General features: G+C 39.8%; 1 protein-coding gene across 1 annotated transcript; it reads right to left on the bottom strand.

The window, feature by feature from the left end:
* Nucleotides 1-244: 244 nt before the first annotated feature.
* On the bottom strand, nt 245-23,554 carry SEPSECS (Sep (O-phosphoserine) tRNA:Sec (selenocysteine) tRNA synthase). Its single transcript, XM_054391638.1, has 11 exons — nt 23,441-23,554; nt 21,524-21,678; nt 20,130-20,248; nt 19,884-20,042; nt 17,021-17,174; nt 13,023-13,125; nt 10,330-10,459; nt 10,098-10,189; nt 3,178-3,271; nt 2,489-2,579; nt 245-494 (listed from the first exon to the last, which is right to left on the bottom strand). Exons 1-11 carry the CDS (start codon nt 23,552-23,554, stop codon nt 245-247), a joined length of 1,461 nt encoding a protein of 486 aa, XP_054247613.1.
* Between the last annotated feature and the right edge of the window lie 358 nt (nt 23,555-23,912).

The following is a 23,912-nucleotide window of genomic DNA, read 5'->3' as shown; positions in this document are numbered from 1 at the left end:
ATGAATGTAAAGCTTTACTTTGGCAGATACTAAGCACATTTATATGCTGTGAAAAGATTGCAGCTGGCCCTCTGTCTCAGAGAGACTATCACCTACCTTCTTTAAAGCTGAATTTCACCCAACTTTTTATTGTTGTTTGGAGATCAGGAATAAATTTTCTGCATGGCAGATTCCCCATGCTAGCCCCATACAAACCTGACATGCTTCAAACAAAAGCATATCTGTGCTACTAAATCTGTGTCTTCTAGTCTTGGAGTTCTTCTGTGACTGTATTAGAGCTACTTATTTCATTTACAGTTTCTTCTTTCTTTGCTTCTTTTCTAGAAGTCTTCAAACACTTGTCAAGTCTTTTGAGGAACACATCTACATCTTGCTTTTTAATTCCAATTGCTGAGGCAGCATTGAGGTAGGCACAGGGATAGTCGTTTGCATGTGACATAAAGCCTTTAAAAGTGTAGTTATTCACTGTTTGGACAGACCCACAGGGAACAACTCTGAAACAAACAAAACTGTCATTCAGTTAAAGAGGCTTTGAGTATTTTATGGGATATCCTGTGATGAACATAGCAACAAATTCCTACCCAGTGTAGTATCTGCTAACTCTTACATTAATGTATGCAGGCTTAGACTGGGAATTCCCCACGTCAGGGATCCAGTATCAGCACAAGGGGCAGCAGCAGCAGCAGATCCTGACTCGGCTCAAATCTGTCTGCATATGCCTGTGTCTCTTCCCTTCTTGAGCTGAACTGTTCAGGTCTTTACTACTGGTATTTACAAACACCCTACTGCTGGAGGAAAAGACACCTGCAGCAAACTTTTCTATTCCATAACAAGTCCTAACTATCTGCCCTGCTCCGCCTCTGACCTTGGTCACCTCACCCCTCCTTAGGCAACCACTGACTTCCCCCAGTCACCATATCTACAGCAGCCTTAGTGCAGACATCTGCCTGGCATAGAGTGTGCTGCAGACCCAAACTGTCTGGGTTCAAGTGATTCAGGGGGCTCAAGATCCCAGCTTCCTCCCATCCCCTTCCTCTCTACTGCATCTCCCTTTTCCCACATCCTATGGCATTAACCTTGTAGTGGATACTTTATGCCACTGCTTCTACCTCTTCCTCACTCTAAGAGCCTGTATTGTTTGTACTGCATTTCTTAGCACTTTCACTGCACAGCCACTCCCAGATAAATCAAGACCCTAATCCACATCTTTATTTGTTAAAGGAACAACCTGCCCCGTGTCTACAGTTAAAGCCTACAGAAGCAGTTAACACCAATCAATTGTTAAGAATTTATGACCCCTATAGAAACATTCCCTGCAGTCCATAAAGGAAACTGCACTTAGACAAACACCACTAGGATTAGCAGATCATTCCACTGGCCAACTGCTCTGACCACAAGTTATGCAAAAGCCTGTAAACTGAAGTAGTAAATTGCTACACCTACCACTGTCATTCAGCACAAGCTAACATTTAACACCTGCTGAAAGGCATACTACAAAAGAATTAAAGGCATACTACAACAGAATTACACACACAGAGAAAAAAAAAGGAAAATCCTGAAAGCTTTGTGACAGGCAAAGAACTGAAAAGTTTTAACTTCAAAATTTGAACCTCTGGAAACTTTTCAGCCAAAGATGGCTGAAATTGCAGGACAAGTCAAGGTTAGGAGAGGGAAATTAAAAAGAGCATCTAACTACAGTACATATAGATTAAACATCATTCATCTGTGCAGGAAGTGCAATAATCCAAGCTAATGAAGCATGCCTTCTGATGTAGAAAGGTTCAGCTCTGCTACAACAAAAAAATGATTATTAAGTCTATGGCAGAAGTTAGCATGGCAGCAGGGAGATTCAGATGAAGGAATTCTGCCAAAAAAAGATTTTAAATCATTCTCTTCTTCTAAAAGGTTTAAGCCAAAATCATTAAAAACTACTTTGATTGTATTTCCAGGTACCAGTGTCTCTTAAGAATAAATTCAGCTCAGACTGGCTCTGGTTGTAGATTACAAAAAAAAAAACAAAACACACAAACAACAAAATCTAATTTTTGTGTTAACACAATTAGTTGCAGAAAGCAGGATTTTCTGCCATATGACAAAAGCTGTGTAGGGTATTAAAAGCTTATTCCCCTGATATCCAGCACAACCATATTTGTGCTGCAATAAACAAAACAAAGCTCTTCCCTAAGCAGCTTACAACTTAACTGTAAGATCAGACAACAGCTGGAAACCAAGGGGTGCTAGGGAATAAAACCCACTAAACTAAATGGGCACAGATTATCTGTTTAGTGCACCAAAGCTAACAGGGGGCCCCCACTGCTAGCTCAGGCAGGCAGACATTATTAGTAGCTGGCAGTGAAGAAAGGTGTGTTACTTTCTGATTCACTATTGTCATGACAACTTGCACATAACAAACATTAGAGAATTTCATCAAATACATGTTAATACAACCCCACAATTATTTTTTTTTCCAGATTTATAGCATCCTCACCTTGCTCCAGAAACTTGTCTTGTGAAAAGCATAGATCCAAGCTGGGTAACAGCAGTGTCATTATTTTCATCCAGGTTCTTCAGTGACATGGCTAAAGTAACAAAAGGCCAGGTTAAAAGGACTGAAAAGCTTCTTGTCCTCCAAAGAACCACCACAGAGGACAATCTGTTTTCTAACAATAAAAATCTAGCCAAATATTTGTGTTCAGATACAAAGAAAATGGGTTACTTCTTTGACCAGACTGTGTGTAAGGCAGATTCTGCACAGGCAGGCACTACTGCTTTGATGTTCAGCAGAACTTTTGGTTAGATCAAATATCTTGAGTAGGAATTCCATAATCTGTTTTAAAGCACTGTAGGGTGAAGGGTAATATAATCCTACCCTAATGTATTTTCAAATGAATTTTTTTTTATAAAGTTCTAGTACATGTTAACATCTTCTGCCTGCCTTGATTACAACAAAGAAGTTGGACATGAGCAATTTTTTAACAACTAGAAGGCCCAAGTCACTACTCTGCTTTTAGAGTAGGGTGCAGTGGCTTCATATCAGCCTAAGAGCAATTTATTGGAGTCAAGTGAACATGGTTTAACACACAGGAACTGTATGTGAAAGTGTATTATGAAAGCACAATGTATTAGAAAAAAAATGTAAGAGATACAAACTGTAAGAGATACAAACCCAACAATTACCTAGAGAAATGGGATTATGTGGGGTATCTAACAGTCTCTCATTGTGACTATCTGCCAGCTTCTTCAGCTCACTTGAAAGATAGGAAAACATCTCCTGGAAAAAGAATGCAGTATTTTTGCTATAAGCTATCAAACAGAGAAAATAGCACTTATTTCACAAAACTCTTAAGTCCCCATTATGCCTTACAGGTGCCCAGCTGATCCTCTTTTCACGTGTAACAAGTGGACCAGACAATTCTCTGAAATCATCCTGTAAAGGAACAGCTCCATTTTCTGAACACTGCACTTGCTTCTCAAGCTGGTAGCGAGCTCTCTGCCTGGTCTAATGGATGTGCTGGGGATGTCAGCCATTCTCTCTTTGGCCTTGAAACTCAGGAAATAAAAATCTTGAAACGATTCCCACTGCACAGCAGGTCTTACCCTACCCCTCTGCCCTAGCCCTCTGAGGCACAGAGATCGAACTGTTACCATCACAGATGGCCACGTTATGGCAAATTGCTCCTTACTTTGTCTTCCCTACTGACACATTCCAGAACTTTGTCACTGTGTTTCACACAATCACCACTCACACCTACACTCCTGTTCTCTGTCAAGGAATATGGTATGTACTTCTACACGGAATGGCAAAACAGGCTCTGAAGGATCACAGAATCATGCAATGGCTTAGGTTGGAAGGGACCTTAGAGGTGATCTACTCCAGCTTCCCTACCATGGGCAGGGACACCTCTCAACTAGACTCAACTGCTCAGGGCTTCATCCAGCCTGGCCTTGAGCATCCCCATGGAGGAGGCATCCACAGCCTCCCTGGACAGCCTATTCCTGAGTCTCGCTACCCTCATACTGAAGAACTTCTTCCCAAGATGCAGTCTAAACCTACTCTCCCTCAGCTTCAAACTATTCCCCCTTGTCCTGTTGCTAGACACCCTTATGAAAAGTCCCTCTCCAGCCTTCCTGTAGGATCCCCTCAGGTAGTGGAAGGCAGCTCTAAGGTCCCCTCAAAGTCTTCTCTTCTTTAGGCTAAACACCCCCAGCTTCTTCAGCCTATCCTCATGGCAGAAGCGTTCCAACCCTTGGATCACCTTTGTGGCCCTCCTCTGGACTCGCTCCAGCAGCTCTGTGTCCTCCTTATGATGGGGACACCGGAGATGGACAAAGTATTCAGGATGGGGTCTCACATGAGCAGAGTAAAGGGTTAGAATCCTCTCTCCTGCCCTGCTGGCCACAACTCCCCTTGATGTAGCCAAGGATACGATTTGCCTTCTGGGCTGCATGAGTGCACCGATAGCTCTGGTCGAGCTTCTCATCAATCAACACACCCAGATAAGGCTATGAGGACACAATCACACAGAACCTACATTTGAACCTCTTATCACAGAGCCACACAGAACTCACATCTGAACCTATTTTATTTCACACAATATATACTCTCCTGGATGCTCAGCTCCAACCCTTCCTCCCTTCTCTTCGAGCCTACTAAAAGAATGGCAATATCTGAAATTCCTACTATCACTTAATTAGATTGCACCTTTATTGTGAAAGTGTCATAAAACTGAGATTCATAAGTGTTTTGGCTCAAATACAAAGTCACACTGAACATAAAAGGCTGCTTCTCTTACATCATCTTTATTTTATTTCCTCCTTCTTCCCCAGTAATAATCTACGATAATTGCTCATGCTCTTCCTCAGTTTAATATCTTCCTCTTCACATATCAGCTCAAAACACTTATGGACAGAGTGAGAATAAACTCTATTCTTCTTATTGTATCCTTTGGCTTCTTTCCCATCCTCTTTAATGCTCAGTCTCTCATAAAAACTAGCAAAAAGACACAGATACTGAGTAGTCTTTTTAAAAGATACTAAACACCAGATTTTTCCTCTTTCTGGCCATAAAGATTGTGCTGCTCATCTGCTTCAATGTGACTGCCTGTTTAAGCATCCTCATCAATTTCTGGACCTGACAAGTGATTTTTCATTCTTTAAATAGAGTTGCCTCTTCTGTTTGTAGACCAGTACCCTCTTCTTACCTGTGCATTCTGACAGATACACATTACAGCTTGCCATCAAAATTACCTTTTCAAGCAGAACCTCCCCAAGGTTTTATAAAACCAAATGAGCTTTGTGGTAGCTTTTCTTGAGAGGCTGTAACGAACTCAGCCTCACTTTGTGAGGGACCAAATGAACACAGCTCCTGCCCTGTTCTTCCTAATGCCACAGAATTAATTCAGCCAGAGAAGGTAAAGTACCATCTTATTGCCTGCACGAATCAGGCTGTTGATTCAAGTATCAACAAGAGCTTTTGTAATACTTGGAACAACAACAAAATTTTGGGGAGGCATCTATGGTTAACTATCAGAACTTGAAATCTGTGAAAAATAATTTTTCTTTTTCAGAGGCATTTGTAAATTAAGTGATTTTATGGTCTCAATTGAGAGTTTATTTGCAGTTCACTTGCAGTATAAAACCATTTGTGTTTCAAAAGCTCAAACACTTTTGCCTTCCTTCTGGTCCCTCACTGAACAGTATCATAACACTTCTTTATTATTTGTTTTCCACAAAGCCAATGTGCTAGCCGTTTTATTAGTAACCTTTTGGAATCCAAATCATAAATTAATTTCTGCTCCCTCTGCTGGCTATTTACTTCTCTAACTGCAGCAAAGTAGTACAGAAATGTACATAAATTGTGTCTACTGTGGAGATATTATTGGTGAAATCAGTACTCAGTAAAGCAGCTGTACTGGAACAGCAACAAATTCCCCAGTAATTATTTTTTGTGTGTTGTACCTAGGGAATTCCTACTCTATCTCCTGCAGTTATTTATTACTGAATGGACTACAAGTTGGTATAACCAGCTGCCCACCATATAAATGTATTAAGATTAAGTAGCTAAGTAACCAGATGAGCCTTTACACACATAAGAGTTTCTTGAAACAAAAGAGAACAGAAATGGCAAAAAACCCCACCAAAACCCTCCAAGTATTCATTTTAATCAGTTTGACTGAAGCTAGCTGAACACCAATTCAGACCTTATTTCTGTGAACAACTCTATTTTGCATCTTTCCATTGGAAGCCCTCTAGGTAATTTATACTTTCAGAAGCTAAGCAATTTGTTGCAAAATAGATTCAAGGCCTTTCAAAAAAAAAGATATTTTTGTGAGGTCAAATCTATAACCAACCTCTATTATAAAATATTTGTTACACAGAAAATTTATAAGCACCCTAAGCAATTATATACAAATGAGCTCTTACATAACTGATTTTCCATGGTAGGCCCTCAAGTTTTCTCCAGAGCAGCTAACTATCATGCTAAAGTTGCACTGAACAACCCAAGCACTAAATGTCAGTTAAGTTTCACCATTTAATTCACTCTTTCCCCTTAGAAACTCAGCACAAAACCTCACCAGACTAGTGAAATGAATGCTGAGCTGTGTGAAAGTGTCTTGCACTTCTTGTCTTTCTAGCATGTAAAACCCTAAAACATCTCCCAAAACACAAGGAAAAAGCCAGCAATTGAATATGTGTCAAATGTGCCAAGTGACCTTTTCCCACACACCTGTACATAAAGATGTTCAAGAAGTTTTGTAACAATTATTACTATTATTTGACTCAGTCTCTATTTACATTTCAAATCTATTTTAATAGAACCTACAATAATATGAGCAACCCTTCATTTGTTGCTCCATTGGGATAGGCATTCTTCTTCCAAATGAAAATAGCTAGAGGGGAACAAGCAATGAAAAAGCAGTAACTCCAGAGGAAATACAGAAGGTGGGGGTACTAAATATGCCATTAGTCCCATATCAGGGGACAGAGACAACTGTGTGTGGTTGAAGCTACCTTAGCTGGTTCTAATCACACAGCCTGCTCACACTCCCAGTCTGGAACACTCTGACTCCTCACTGTTTCTCTCACCTCAAAAGCTGAGCTGTCCCCAGAGGATGGTCACTTAGCTGTTTGTGACACCAAAAAAGGCACTGCAGAAGAGTCACTTTACAGTTTCTTTGCCCTAGATACAGGCTGACAGCTCTCTTGTGCTGTACCTGAGAGCGGTCTGGTCTCACTTCAATTACTTTGCAGCAGCAAGTGTCCATAGTACAGCCATCATAGCCTTTTCTGCTTTGGGTGCTAGCTTGACTGGTTGCATCTGACCTGTGATCTGATCAGACCTCCTGGCACACTGCTTCATGCAGAGAAGGGGCTGCAGTGCTGAGCCTGGAGACCTGTTTGAACATGCCCATGAGAGCCCCAGCAGAAGGCTCCTGCAGTATTTATCTATGTTTGATAAACTACAGCATAGCAAACTGACTAGACACACTAAATAAAAGCAATAAATGTCTGTCTTGTAAGACTATTTGATCTTATACATTTTTAATATCCAGCATTAAATGTCTTTTATTTTATTCTTAAATTCAGTCTTAAGAGGAGCAATATAAACTCACACTAAACTGTACAAATAATTTATTGCTATCAGAATAATTATATCAATGATAAACCATGAAACATAAAGCAAATATTCTACTGAATTGTAAAGCCCAAAAAATTTCCTCTCACTTAATGCAATTTTAAATATTTTAGATACATACTCCATAAGGACATAAAAATTACTCCAGTTAATCACTCTTAGACAGAACTCAGACAGATGGATACAGATATAAAAAGCTGCATCATATCCCAAGTAACAAAGCAATACACTTAAGAAAACCAGAATTACCTTGATGCTTACATTATTAAGGGAAGTCTAATGAGGAAATCCCTAACTGTTAACAACAAAATGAAGCCATCAGCTCTTCAGTAATACCAGTAAAATAATTAATTGTTAAATTAATAGTTGAATAGAATACACAGACCACATCAGAACAGACATGACAGCAAGTATATGTTACTCCCTTGCTCTTCTGGCCCCATTGCACCATTTTACTCCTTCATATCACAATGTATAAGCTCATACTCTTGAGCAATTGCACATTCCATGACTGCCAGATCATCAGAAAATCCTACTCCATGTACATGGCTCCTCTCCCTCAGATAATCTCTGCCCTTCCTATATTAAACAGTTCATCCACATAAAAGAAAAACTGGGCAGACTACTTCTTTCCTTGGTTGTGAGAGATCAATCTCTTCTCAGTCATATTCTGGTCTTTCTAGCTTGAGCTCAAATAATGTGAAGCAACACCAGTGTGAATAAGGCAAAAAGTGAGAGAAAAAAAAAAACCCTGAAGTTTTTTATAGCTGACTTTTTGTGTGAGGAGGTGTAGCTGCACCGATATAGAAAGGAGTACTCAATGTCAAGCTATAAATAGCTCCTGCTGGGAGCCTAATAGCTCTGCCTCTGCCTTCACAGAGCACAGGCAATAAACTATCACTATTACATTTTTACAATTCAGGAACAAACAGATTTAAGCAAAAAAAAAAAGGTTTCTATTTCCACAGCAAATCCAATAAAAGAAACATATTTATGCCATATATAAGGCTGTGTTTATAGAGTACACTCAGATTTGAAATAAAAAGACTTGAAGCTGTAAAAATATGTTTTACTCGCTTTAGAATTCTACTTCCAAGAAAATGACTATTCAAAACATGCAGCTATTCATGAATACATTTTATTTACAAAAGAATTATTATTTATGACTTGGAAAGTATTTATACTGCCCATTACATGCCTGCTAAGTTTAAAACTGAAAACAACATCAGCTTTGCAGAAGACATGGTAAATTCACTTCAGATTCTTTCAGAGATGAGAGGGAAAGAGGGAAAAAAAATACACTTTGCTTTTAATGAAGATACAAACCATACATGGCAATATACAGAACAGTCCAGAATGAAGTCAGAAATTGTACTGCAATAGCGGTGAAAGTGTAACTGCTTCCAGTGTTTCCTAAGCCAGGTTTTCACTTCAGTTGCACAGATCACTTCCTACTTGTTAAGTTCACTAAGCTGATTTGTTTTTCTACAGCCTAGCTATGCCTATGGGATCTCAGTTCCAGTACAGAATTTCTGGATGCCTCTACAAGCAGCTAGAAACAACTCACAGCATCCAGCACTACTGCCCTGCCAGGTAATCAGGTGCAGCAGCAAGCTGTCAGCAGGAAACAATTGGAACATAATTTCTAAATGAAATAATGGAACAGATCATGCATGGCTTAAAAACTATTAACAGTACTTAATTCATAGCATTTCCTTACCTAAAACCCTCCACAAAAGAATCCTCTGTGCTTATATATACAAACAGGAAAATCAGGCCTGTACGATACCCAGAATTAAGGACAACTCAAGATGTGCAGATTCCAGCTTTAGACTTCTTGAACATTTGTGCAATGCATTTATATCCAACATCTACTCTGTGAGAGGCAGAGAAGAAATCTAGCTCTGTATCTAGGTGAGTACCTTAAATGACAGGAATTTTCTCTTTTTGTGGCCATGCACCGTATTTATAACCAAAGCAGAAACTGTGATTCTCCAGAGAACATGGCACATGAACACTTAATTGAACACTATCTTAGCTCAAAGGCAGAATAGGGCTAAATGAGGAAGAACAGAGACCCCTGGGTTAGTTCTGAGTGTTCAAGCTCATGCTTTAGTCCTGGAGGCAACGTGAGCAGGTAACAGAGCACAGTGCTTCTCAGATTAAGTTGTTATGGGCAAAATTCTACTGTCTTAGTCACACTTTAGAATAACAAATATGAATACTGCACAAGATAGTACAGGACCTCAGTTCCTGATTTGCAAAACAACATGGAAATCATGGTTACTCATGAGCACTTCAGCTAAGCAGCAATTCTACCATACTGCCTCTCCAGATTGAGAGCTGTGAGCTCAGGAGTCCTGTGGCTTTCTAGACAGAAAATGGACTTCCTACACAAAACAGGTTTGAACAAGACTTTAAGAGCTGACTTTAAGAAAGTGCTACTTGGCAAAAAGCTTACCTTTCTTTCTTTCAGTAACTGTTTGTATCCACTGGCACCAAGAGACAGAAGTGTGATGAGGACATCTAAGGAAGGCGACGCAGATGCTCTTCCTGAAAAACCAACCAACCAACCAACCAACCACAATATACAGATTAAAAATTGGCAAAAGAAATTTGATGTGAAAGAAAGCTGATAATCAAGTTTTCTACAGTTATTTTGTATGGAAGAAATCAGTCCATGAACTAGTTACCTGGATACATTTTGCTGATCTCCTGAATGAAGGACTCATTGAAGCCAGCAATGATAGCACCACCTACTGGAACCATGAAGTTTTTATCCAAGCTCTGAACAAAGGCATCTATTCTGCCTACTCGAGCACCCTTTATCAAAGGGAAAACACAGAAAACCCGATAATCCCCAGCATACATTAGGAAAAAGGAAACACACAATAGCACTATAATTGCACAGCAATGAAAATGAAATAAATAGCATTCCTGAAACTCTCTCAGATAGTGTATTCGTGATGAAAAATTAAAAATTGTATTACCTTTTCTTAGCACTGCTCACTGTTATTACCAGTGCCTGCTTACACAGTACCTTACAAATTCCTATTTTGCTGTCATTTGAAATATTGATTTTAGTTCCTGCAAGCCTAAATGCAGCTTATTTTCAACAACCACCACCGAAAAGAAAACCTTTAGAATTTAAATTGTACAACCCCGAATAATTCACAGCAAATGGTTACGAGTTATTGAATTATCAGCAAAGATGGAGATTTTCTTATTTGATACATGGGGAAATTTGCATTAAAACAAGTAGGATGTGGCAGCACTTCTCATAAGGCTGCTTGCAAAACCAAGACCCAGATAACTTTCCAAAGCAGATTTCCCCACTTCCCAGAAAAGAAAACATCCTTACACCTAGCCACTAGGATATTCTTCAAGTAGAAAATACAGATTCTGCAGTACACCTTCAATCTGAGTAATACGCTACTGTGAACTGTACATTTAAAAGGCATGCAGCACCAGAGAAGCTGGCAAGTATATTAAAGAGTTTACATATTCAAGTATTTTCAGATGCATACATATTAAAGCACCAGAAACTAAACACTAGAAATGGAGTTAATAGGTATGGCAAAAAGACTGAAGAAAAGCAGTTCCAATTAGCTCACAGTTACTATTATTATGTTTTAATAGCTTAGTGCACGTGAGACAGGCACTCCAAGTTTGTCAGCTTTTTGATAAAATGATGAATGCCAGCAGCTATCAAATGACTTAATTGACAGGCGACCACCATAGCAAAAGCATCACGAATGGAACAGTCTCAAAAGCTCTTTCCTGTGATACTCTTTTAAGCTCTGTTCACACTGTGCTCAGCATGTACATATTCCTAAGTATTCATTAGTAACTGCTTCCTCATAGACAGCACATTTGCTATCACAGGAAATATTTTTTGTAAGCAAACATAAACCAACTCAGAGCTCAAATGTTTACATTTGCATAAACAAAGAACAAACACAACAAAAAAAAACCCTCAACCTATCAACAAGCCAAGAAACAATGCAGAAACCATCACAGTAACAGTTCTATCTGTAGCTTTATAGCCTGAAGAGATCATTATTAGATGTATTTCATGCAGTAAAATTCAGGAATTCCACAGACCTCTTCATACTAAAGTTTCACCAAACTTGCACAAGTTAAATGCAACAAGCATGTACTAAATATGCTAAAACAAAGCATCTGCTTTTTTGTTGCACATATCACATCAGCCTTTGAGAGTAGATCCCACATCTCCTTTTGCTGCAAAAAGAAGGCTGAGGGGAGACCTTCCAGCTGCCCACAACTCCCTGAATGGAGGCTGGAGCCAGTCTCTTCTTGGGAGCAACAAGTGACAGGACAAGAGGTAAACGGCCTCAAGTTGCACCAAGGGAGTTCAGGTTATATATTAGAAGAAACTTCATGACTGAAAGGACTCTCAAACACTGGAGCAGGCTCCCCAGGGTGGAGGTGTTTAAATGATGTGGAGATGGGGTGCTGAGGGACATGGTTTAGCATTAGACTTGATAGACTCAAAGGTCTTTTCCAACCAAAATGGTTGTGTGATCATGATTCAAGCTTTGTCATACTCCTTCAGTCTCTCAAGATTTAGGAGTGCCAAGGTGATGTTCCTGCTATAACTATATATTAAACTGATCTGTGTCAGTTAATAACCTCTTCTTCATGAAAAAAATTACCAGCATATTTTAAAGTCTAATAGTCCAGGATCTCCTGGATCCCGTTACAAAACAATCCTCCCATTCTTTTGACATGGGCAAGAGAGAGAAAAGACAAATATTGAAAAAACAACTCATGTACACTGCAGAGAGCAAAAATGCAAGAATTCTGAGTGTCATGGCTGATCTTAGATACCAAGCAACATCCTTTTGAAACTGAACAGCCACAGAAATTAAACTCTGTTGAACATAACACTGAACTTCACCCAGTTTCATCAGCTGTTCTCTGTGCCAACAATATTTGAACAGTGACAACATCTATCAAGTGCTGCTGTAGAATCCTGTCCTTTCAACTGAAAATCTCTTAACTCACATTCCGTTGAAGGCTTAATCTCTATTTCAAGTATGATCCTTCCTCTTTCTTTTCCTTAGTTTAGGAAATATTTTAAGACAGCTTATTATGGACACATTTTTTTCTGTTATGAAAGACACTTGAACATAAACAAAACTTAAATCTATTTGGGGTTATTACATGAAAAGCACATAACAGAAATAACAAATGGTATTTAAAAGTTCTATCTTCCCCTGCTCTGCTTTGTCAGAAAATTGTTCAAGTGTCTGACACACATGAGATTAGTCTCAAAGCTGTGAAACCCCTGATAAAACTTGCTACTATCAGGGATTTGCTTATACTTCTTAAAAAAATATTATTGGAAATACACAGCTCCTACCTGCTGGATAAGATGCATGCATTTTGAAGACTGAACTCCATAGGCATTGTTGACAATATGGGGAATGTCATAATTAGCACAAATCACAGCCAGTTCTTCCAGCCTATGAGCACAAAATTGTAATTTAGAGAAGCACATTACAAATCAGACCATTTAAAGGCTGAAAGGAAGTCAGAATGAGAAAAGAAACTTTTTTGATTAGTACCTCAAGACAGCTCTTGACACTTTAAGCTATAAAGGTTAAGAAGAAAATTCTGTTAGCTTTTACATCTATTACAAACTGTTGACCTGGGCTGAAATCTTTCATGTTTCACTGAAAGTTTTGTCTGGAAAGTAAAAAGATCCCAAATCATTCTGCTTCAGATATTGGCATTTTTTAAATATTAGTTTAATGCTAACTAACAGAGCCTTAACTATTCTCACTTCCTTTCCTTTTTTTTTTTTTCCTAATATTCAGCTTGAAAATGGAAGCTTCAAGATGTATCTTGGGAATCAAAAGCATCATGTAACAGGAAGGGTGTTTTATGTGCTTCTGTTTATCCTAAAGAACTAATATTACAACCCTTTGGCTGAAATCTCACTTGTATATTTCAGATAAACTGATGAGCAGAAAATATATTCTTCAAAGGAATTAAGAACCCTAAAATCTCTGAATGTGGAGGATGACAAATTAAAACTTGGGTCAACTGTTTACTCAGAAATCAAGACAACCTTTATCTTGCCTTTAGAAATCCCAGTGAGCTCAGCCTGGATTGATTTCCCAGGCAAACGGGGATTCAAGTGGCTGCATCGGCCAGTTTGGGTAAGGGTCTTCAGCATTTTAAGCATGCACGTACTTAGTACCCTTTTTGGAAGCACTGCAAACAGGTTTTTCTTTTTGTTTTAAACTCTTGTTTTCCCCCAGAATTGTGAATATATTTTAAAATAAAATGTATTTGAAGAAAATAAAGTGACACACAATAACTTAAAGTGATGATAAAGGTAATATTCTTTCTTTTAAATAAATCAAGAAACTCTAAGCCTCCAATGCATTTTTACTCTATCTCCTTTTGTATAGTCTCTCGCTGTAATTTACTGACATTCATATAAAACTTGACAGAGTATGAAAACATTCTCCTAAGAGGTGACATTCCTTTGCATTCTATTTCTATTACATTGCCTGGTGTCATTTTGTAACACAAAAATTCAGCTGCAAACCTCAGATTACATTTTCTGAACCTCAGTCCTTAGGAAGACATCATCATCCCTGTATTACCCCTACAGAAATCACAGCTATTCAATGATTAGGAAACACCAGTAGTATAATGTAGGTATTGATCTCCTACACTCAAGATACTCAGCAGGAGCTGCATGCCCAATAATTTCTCACATTTATCAACATCCTGAATCCTGAACCACGTAACATTAACAGAATACTTCAGGAAACAGACCACTAACACAGGGCAAAGTTTTTGCCTCCTGATCTGCTGATCTTGATCAGACTCATTCCTCACCTTCCATAGAGACTCAAAGGAAAACAGTACAGGTAGAGATTTTCACCAAACTGGAAATATTAGAGGGTGTACTGCTGCAAATGTTTGTCTTTTTCACCTCTATGACACCAAGACTTTTTAAAAGGAGCAATAAGCAAGTTTCTACAAGTACTGAAGACAGAGAAGTATCTTTTCCTAAAAATATTCTACTGAACAATTAGATCCATATTACAACACAGGGTGAGAGTGCCACAGTTTGAAAAGAGTAAGTAATTATGCAGGGGAAGCACAGCACTTGTCTGCTTCCAGGGCTTAAAATGAACCACTAAATGTGCTGCTTAGTCACTTCAGAAAAAATAAAGCATTAATGTATGTTTTGCAACCACCTGAGATCAAAGAAGTCGCAGATATTAAGAGAAATATTTTCCATTTATTTTTTCTCTCCTGCCTGCAAAAGTTCGTAAAAAGAAAGCTTTGCTCTTTCTTCTAATACAAATAAAAGTAAAAAGATACAGACTTCTGCCAAGCACATAAACTCAAAAAGACACTTTGTTTCCTTTAGCTCTGTTTTAAATACAGTAGTTTTTAGACAGCTCCCAGCAACAGCAGGTAAAATACTAACAGATGTCCCCATGAGGAAGAGGGTTTGTACACTAGTGAATTACTGCCACGAAGTTAAATAACACTTCAAAGGACAGTGATCAGTACGCAGGCATAAAACCCTCACCTGACCTTTTAACACTTCGTAAGACACTGAAAATTTTAGAACACCACTACCACAACCAAACAAAACCTTACAAAAGCAAGATTTTTAAAAACAGACATTTTAAATGGAACCCTCCAGAAATGCTGCAGGGGATTTTCCTTCCTGCAGGAAGATGAATGTTATGGCCTTCAATAGTTGACAGTATCCTTTAAATAGAAAGTGCTTTCAAATCCTCCTATATCTGTAGTATATCATAACACAGTGCCACTACCTAATAATTCATCTCTTAGTTGCAGAGGACAAAACAATTGCATGTCAAAAAGAGGAGGCAGATAAGGAAAAGATTCATTTACCCAAGCTATAAAATAGACTATTCAATTTTGATAGCTGTGATTTAAGTTAGCCAATAAATCTGCAAGTCAACTCCAAGCAACGTTCATGGTATTCTGACAGAATTATACCACTTTAACATCCCTCTAGCAACTGGGTTAACCTATGATAAATACTGGGCTGTTTGGGTTTTTTTGTTTGTTTTGTTTTTTTTTTTAAGAGGGGAAGAAAACAGAATGAAACATTATCTTTACTTGCCTTGTTTCAGAGTCAACAATGTTTCTTTCCTACACCTTGAAATATTCAACTGAATTTGCCAGATAACGCAGTAATTAACAAAAAAGCATGAGCTGCAGAGGAGCTTTAAACCTAAGGTTCTTACAGGTTGTGATAAATTAAAAGTTCAAGTGGAACAAATGAGACACCATATTTAAAGCTATGCAAAAAATTAGTCATTTTATTAACACCTCATGCTTCAGTGTATTACACATAAGCCCACAAAAATATACCTGTCCAAATTACAAAACCTAATTAATTTGCTTCTTGATACTTATTTCTGCAAGCAAATAAAGGTTTTGTGAGTAACAAGGGTGCTCATTTTAGACAAGTGATTCAATACACCAAGCACTTTAGCCACCTCTATTCCAAAGAGCCATTTGCAGATTGAGAAGTTTTTCAAGCTATTTCCTAACCAAGCTACCCATTGAAATAATGTCCCAGATGCTCTACTTCCAATCCATAACCACAATGCTCATCTCAGCTTCAGCTAGTGCTTGAATGGCATCTTTGCAGCACCTACAGAAGCTAGGTACATGGACACATATTAGGAAAGAAAGCAATGCATATTAAGCTTCTTTTAATGGTGATTTAACAACTGGAAATTATAAGTAGCAGCACTAGGCAGCGAATGTTCAAACCAAGGTAAGTTAGAACAGGGCAAATCATGTTATGCTTGTACAGCACATCTGCCCTAGACAGTCTCATGAGTTTCTTAACAGCAATATATCTTCATTAGCCCTGTAAAACATCACCAGAATACTGAAAGTGTAACTCAAGTAAAGCTTTTACATTTGGTTTTAGCTTTCTGGCCTGGGAAAATTCATCATTGTCCAGAGAAGAAAAGCAGAAAAGGCAATAAAGAGCAGAAAAGGCAACAGTGATATCAAGATGTGGCATTAGCTAAGGAACTACATTTTCTGGACTATGTTTCTATGGAAGTCTACTTTTACCACTTCCATTCCTTTCACCACAAGAGCCTGTCATTAACCTCAGTTATACCATGGGATGAAAACCTGATTTTTCTCACCTTTTCAATGTACTTTTCTGAAAGTTGAACATTGTTTCAACTTGCCATTCTCCTTGAGCAAGGTGAGTAAAGTCTCTTTAATAATTGTTGGCAGCAATTTTAGGATGATGGGCTTTCAAAACAACAGTGTTTTGTGTTTTTTTGTTTGTTTTGTTTTGTTTTTCACTACCACCACACTACTCACCTATCGGGTACCCTTGGAGCAAAGCAAGATGTTGTAGAATGCACACAAAGAATATTTTCAGCACCAAGAGCCTTGATTTTAGCCTCCACTGCTCCGATGTCTGTCCGTAGCTCATCACCTTCTAATACATTTTCTATTACCACAGGCTCAAAACCTGACCAAAAAAAAGAGCAAGACCTGAATGTGCATCATCAGACCTCTGACTAATTGTGGAATTTTAGTTCCAGTACAAATCTGGTAAACCTTCTTGCTTCTGTTGTTTTAACAGATTCTTTCAGACTTGTCTTGGAGAGACAAATTGCTTTATTGTACAATGTCCATGTAACTAAAAACTACAATAACATTCTTGTTAAATACTGGACTACAGACAGAAGCTTACTTCACATTGTTTGCATGCAAAAGCAACAGGTTTGAAGATTAAAAAGCAAGTCTTTAAGCGGCAATCTTGTAAAACATCAGCCTACTGAAACAGCCTCTCTAAAAAAGGATGTCATTAGACAAGCAATAATGATCATTATGAATTGGCTTCCATCATAAGCCTCTGCCTTATTCAATCTATAAACTTCCAAATTACTTCTCAAGATAAAAATCTTCATCTTTGACCTCATTTTGAAAGTGAACTTCATCATATTATAAAACCCAAGCCGTCTCCCAAATATTTTCTTTCAAGTTTCCAGTTCAAATTCATATTTAGGATGTACAACAGTTGAACCTCATAAGGTTTTTCTCAAGGCCACCTATGAGAAATGCTTGAAACAAAGGAAGTTCTCTCCTCACAAACGCTGGAACATTTCCAGTTTTGGAACAGGTTGCTCAGGAGGGACATTGAAAAACCAGACAGGGTCCATCAGAGGGCTACCAAGATGGTTGTGATAATGCATACAAAGCTTAGAAAGACTTTTCAAGCCTCAAAAGGCTAAGGAGAATATCTAATGGCAGACCCAACCATCTGAAAGGGAATGAAAAACACAGAAGAACCAAACTCTCTGGGCCCCACTATTTAAGAAGGATGTGACAGTGCTCAAATGCATCCAGAGAAGGGCAACACACTGGTGAAAGGGCTGGCAGGAACGTCCTATGACAAGTGACTGAGGACTCTGGAGCTTGTCTAATTTGGAGAAAAGGAGGCTGAGGAGTGACCTCATTGCTCTCTACAGCTTCCTGAGGAGCTGAAGCAGAAAGGGAGGCAATGGTTTCCTTCTACCTGGTATCCACTGGCAGGATACATGGGAATGGTTTGAAGCGGTACCAGGGGCGGTTCAGACTGGACTAGGAAGTGTTTCCTTACTGAGAGAGTGGTCAAACACTGGAGCAGACTTCCCAAAGAGGTGGTCAGTCCCCCAAGCCTGTCAGTGTTTAAGAGGCACTTGGACAATGGCATTAAGATGCTTCAACTTTTGGTCAGCCCTGGTGAGGCAGTTGCACAAGGTAGTTGTTTTATGTCCCTTCCAACTGTTCCGTCAATAGTAGTTGCTCAACTTTCTAGGTTATAAATAAATCAACCTGAAAGGCTTTGTTTACAGAATAAAACACTGGGAACCATAAATTCCCTTCCCCAGACAAGTGTGGCATGGCAGCAACATGCTAGCTGAAGTGACTTACTTTCTTACAACTGATGAACATTCACTTTACTGAACAAAAGCAAAGAGTTGAAGAAGGGAAAAGGGAAACTCATTTCTAAAGCAGTGTAACATGGCAGCAGCTATATGAATTTCCCCTTCATGGCTCAACACCATTCCTGAACATGGGCATTTAAGGCTCAAACACTACAAAAGAACTTGGAATGATTAGGGCATGTTAGCCCTAGTCTGGTTTTCAATTAGTGATCTAGAAGATGGAGACTGCATTTAACAGATAACCTGAAACCTGCTTCTCTCCTATTTTCAGCAGATAATTATTTTAATTAATTATGTGGTACTATCTCAACTACTAAAAAAATTAACAGATTAATTATATTTCCCCACAACCTCCTCCTTGGCTTGATGTTCTAAATTGAGCATAACATTGCAAAAATACTCTCACTTTTCTTATATACATGTTCTATTTGTTCTGACCTGATTCATTTTAAACCCTTCTGCATCTTACCTGGACAGAAGCCAGTCCCTGCTTCCAAGCGTTTAGTCATTTTTTACCTAATGAGGTTTTTGTGCAAAAAAATAAATGTGTCCTTAGGAACTAGGACCAGAATCTATGCCACCACCTGCAGATACGTGCACTGAGGTGGAAAATTATGGTCTCCCTCACTTGACCTCTCCTTGATCCCATACATCTGCCTTCAGGAGGGGAAAGCTTCAGAGGAGGGATAGACTTATACCCTTAGCTTACTTACAGTGTGGTAAACAAGGAATTCCACTTGAGAGACATTCAGTTTGAACAACAAAATGCATCAAACTAATTTCCTGAGTGAGCTGAGCGACAAGATAAAAACCAAACAGGGCAGCTAACACTTCCCATGTTCTAAAAGAAAAGAATGCGCAAATCAGACAGCTTGTCACCTGATCACAATTCCTAGGACACATGCTTTTGACATAAACTTAAGTGAGAGATTTGAATCATGACCCTTGGCTTTATGTATTGGTCACAGCAACAAATCAGGCATCTGATAGTGAACTTCCTTAGTACTGTGTTCTATGCTGACCACTTTATACACTTCTGTACCTCAGCACACACCTGCACTTCATAAGGCATTAAGAAGACAATCCATAGGTGTGACTGCATGTTAGCAATCAGGAGTGTACAAATAAAGCACTTCAACCACTACACATTAGGCCTTCTCTGGATCTTACTGCAAGCACAGGAACCAATCACTCTACTAGATAAAGTTAAAAGAATACAAAGTATAGCCAAGTCAGCTCCTTCTTACCTGCAGTTATCATTGATTTAAAGCAGGATTTCTGGTCTATACGTGGCCAAATAATGTATTTTGCCTTTGGTCTCTTGTGCCGCAACGTTAAAAAACACAGAGTTAGACTCATGCCAGTTGCCATAGGAACCACAAAGCAATTGGTCACTGTTCGGACACCTGCACATAAGAAGAAAGTCAGAAATGAACATGAACAAGCCATGACATGCCCCCACAAACAGGAGATATTATCAGATTTACACCTACCAGCCAGCTTTATAATATCCAGAACAACTGAATTAGTAAGTTTGTTCAACAGGCTCGACCCTGCAGCTTTCGGCTGGACTGCAGAAATATCACCTGACCTTCCAATTCCATGGATCAACCTAAACCAAAAACAGGTTGAAAACATGTAGCAACTTTTTTTTTTTCCACATCCCAAAACTGGCTGACCAAAGAGAATTTAGTTTGGTAAACCTTATGAAACATGCTGTATCCAATGCAACCTATCGTAATGAGTTGCATGATAACTACAGATATTCACATGAAACTGTCATTTAGCAATGTTTCAGCATGCAAGTAATAATTTTGAGAAGACCCATAGTAGCAACACCTTTAGCATCTGGCAGGTTTCCTTTAAAGCACAGCTCAGCACTTCCTGATGTCTGTTGAATTAGCGTTATAAATGCTGACATGCTCAGACACAGCACCATGAAAATAAAAACCAGTTGCCTAGGGAGTAGCATCTCATAGGCATAGTACTACTATATACAGATACTCCCCTGACAAATGCTTCACCTCCACAGGGCACAGAAATAATCTATACTGTGACAAAATGTCCTGAAAGACAGTCAGTGGATCTCTCTGCTCATTTTTTCCTACTTCTTCATTTCATCTACCTCACTCTGCTATTCAGTATTACAAGCCATGAAACACCCTCTCTCTCTGCATTCTGTTTAGAAGCTATGTTTATTAAACTGAGTGTATAAATGCTGGATACTATTCATCACCTTTCAGGAGTCAAGGATCCTGTTATAGTTTCTAAAATCTAAGCTCACAGAATTAACTTTACCCACAGCTGAACTGCAGCAGCTGCTCAGTAACAGCCAGTAACAATGCCCATCTATTTATGGCTTTGATTCTGTTTTGAAAGTTCTGTGTTGGCAATAGAGTAAAATGCAGTCTGATGAGTGCACAGAATTCAGAACTTCTTGATACAAATTTCTGTATTGAATTTTCATTACCAGATCATTAAAAGGTCTTAAATGAAACAAAATTCTTTTATCAGGGTCGTGTCCTATATGCTGAACTGGTAGAAGCTTAAGATGTTGAGTTGGTTGCATGTAGGGAAAGCAGAGATCTTCCTGTTTAAAACTAATCCATGCCTTTCTTTTCTTTCTTAATACTGTGTAGCTTTTTTTCTGTATGTTACTAAAAAGTCCTGTAGTTGTAAAGTATCAAACTTTCCCAGTGAGCAGCTGTTTTTCTTTTGTTGAGCTGGTAATGAAAATTCAATACAGAAACTTGTATCAATTCAGCATAGCATTCTATTGTTTTTTCTCAAATGCTACCAAGGTCTCAGATAACCAGACACAATAAAGCATGCCATTTGAAAGCAGAATTAATAAATCTAAGTAATTCAAACTGCCAGTAATTTGTACCTGTAATGCCTTCGGGCAACGAGTCCTGATGCCACTCTTCCTTCCCTCTCACCCACACCACAGTTGCCCAGAAAGTTATTGCTATCCATAATAGCAAGTTCATGAAGAAACAGTTCAATGGTGCTTTCATCCCAACCATCTTCTGGACATTTTCCCTTAATAATAATAACAACAATAATATAAAAGTAACTACAAGAATTAGAAATTAAAAATTTAAAAACGTTATGCAACTTGTTAGATCACTGCAGCCCTTCTTTCTCACTCTGAAAAGGAGTTTATGTTTCATTATGTTGTTAGGTATTATAAAATGCTATGAACTCGTATTTGGAGGAAAGCTAAGTAATGGTGTACCCATGTATTAAGTGAAATTACATCAGCATATCTTGATATTAAAATAGGGTATTTTTCACTTTCAAGTGTTCCTTAATCATAGAATCAAAGAACGCACTGGGTTGGAAGGGACCTCTAGAGGTCATCTAGACCAAACTCCTTGCAATAAGGACATTCCCAACCAGCTCAGCAGAGGCCCATCAAGCCTGAGCTTCAATGTCTCCAGGTGGCCTCCATCACCTCCCTGAGCAACCTGGGCCAGTGTTTCACCAACAAACCTAAATCTACCCTTCTCTAGTTTATAACCGTTGGTCCTAGTGCTACAAGCCTTTGTGAAGAGTCCCTCCCCAGCTTGCTTGTAACCCCTTTACAGGTATTGAAATGCTGTTCTAAGGCGTCCCTGGAGCCTTCTCCAGGATGAACACCACCAACTCTCTAGGTCTGTCTTCACAGCAGAGCTGCTCCAGCCCTCTGATCGTTTTCGTGGCCCTACTCTAGACTCTCTCCACCAGGACTATGTGCTTCTTGTGCTGAGGGCCCCAGAGCAGGGCACAGGATTCCAGATGGAGCCTCACCAGAGCACATTAGGTACACACAAAAGCAGTGCAGCACATACACATTAATTACTCCCTAGAAGACAACAAATTATTTGATGTATTCTCTAAACATCAGTCTACTATGGCAATTCAACAGAGAAAAACTAATAAAAGGGTGACAACTACTAAGTATTACAGACCCAAAAATATTAGTTATGGCCTGAAGGGACACATAGCCTCACTTGTAACACATCATCTTATCTGCATCTTCCTTTCTAGCTATTTTCTGGCAGATAAGGAAATCACTTACAGAACATAACAGGTCAAAACCTGCAGCCAGATACTTGTTCCTGTGTCCTTTGCTGTTTTAAGAACTGCACTCATCTTTGTGAGCTGATGAGATCCTCAGAGGACAGGGACCCACAAACCCATGAAGCATCACTACAGCAGCTCAGAGGCTTTTTTTTTTTTATTTGGTGTGTCCCAAGAACAGTAAAACAATTCAATAGAGCTACTTAATTTCTTAAGTATGGTATCAAAGTTTGAAACTGTGGATTATGCGATTAAGGGACAATGATTTCTTTACATTGGAGACAAGGAAATACATTGGCTCGGCCCCTTCCAAACCTAAGTTTTTATATCCTGTAACAACATGTTAGCATCTTGGTGATTTTAAAAACTCCTTGGGTTTTTTTGGCCTTTCCCAGCAAATGCACAATCGTTTTTCCCTCCCAGAAGCTGCCGTTCGTTCTGGGGCTCCGTTGAGTCTCTACAGTGTGCCGAGCCCTCCCGAGCCGCCTCGCCCGGACCATGCCCCTGGCCCAGCGGCACGGGGGTTACCGAAGGCCCTGAACCCACTATCGGAGCTACAGGGGCTGCACAGCCCGGGCGTCTGCAGGGCCCGGCAGGCCTGCATAATCACGGGGCTACCGGGACACTCCCGCCGTGCCAAGCCAAGCCGAGCCGAGCCAACCGGGCAAGAGCGAGGCCCAGAGCCGGGCCCGCACCGCCCTCCACGCTCTGCAGGGCCCCAGCGGGCGGCAGCGGTTACCTGCTCCAGCAGGGCTCGCAGCCGCAGCTCGTGCGCGCGGCGACCCTGCGCCCCCTGGCGCACGTAGGCCGCCGTCACCAGCCGCTCTCCGCAGCCGAAGTTCTCCGCGTTCATGGCTGCGGGGCGGGCGGCAGCACGGCTCTTACTGACGTGGCTAACGGGGCTCCTGGCAGTACTGGCTCCTGGTCCGCTTCCTCCCAGCGCCGCATACAGAACTGACCACTCATCTGCCTAAGAACCTATCACTGTTCACCAGAAAGGCCGCTGCGCTTGCGCCATAAAAGAGCACCAGGACCCCTCCCTCAAGGAGGCTGGGCCGTACCCGCCTCGCGTCCCGCTCCGCTACTAAAGGCGGCAGGGTTTGGCGTCTCAGTGTGGCTTTGGTGTGGTGTTGTGACGGCCTTTGTCCAGAGCTGCTGTGTGGGTCACTGCGTAAGGGGAGGGAGGAGCCCACCCGAAACTAGAAATTCTT

This window comes from Indicator indicator, chromosome 23 (genome assembly GCF_027791375.1).
Source record: "Indicator indicator isolate 239-I01 chromosome 23, UM_Iind_1.1, whole genome shotgun sequence".
Classification (NCBI taxonomy): Eukaryota; Metazoa; Chordata; class Aves; order Piciformes; family Indicatoridae; genus Indicator; species Indicator indicator.
This window is presented reverse-complemented; position numbering and strand designations above follow the sequence as displayed.

Excerpts from the sequence above, each read along its gene's own strand:
- SEPSECS (XM_054391638.1), bottom strand. The coding sequence starts at position 23,554 with ATGAACGCGGAGAACTTCGGCTGCGGAGAGCGGCTGGTGACGGCGGCC. Across the intron at positions 13,126-17,020 it reads GCTCCAAGGGTACCCGATAG|GCTGGAAGAACTGGCTGTGA; the intron begins GTGAGTAGTGTG and ends TTGTGCTCATAG. Across the intron at positions 495-2,488 it reads AGACAAGTTTCTGGAGCAAG|AGTTGTTCCCTGTGGGTCTG; the intron begins GTGAGGATGCTA and ends TGTTTGTTTCAG.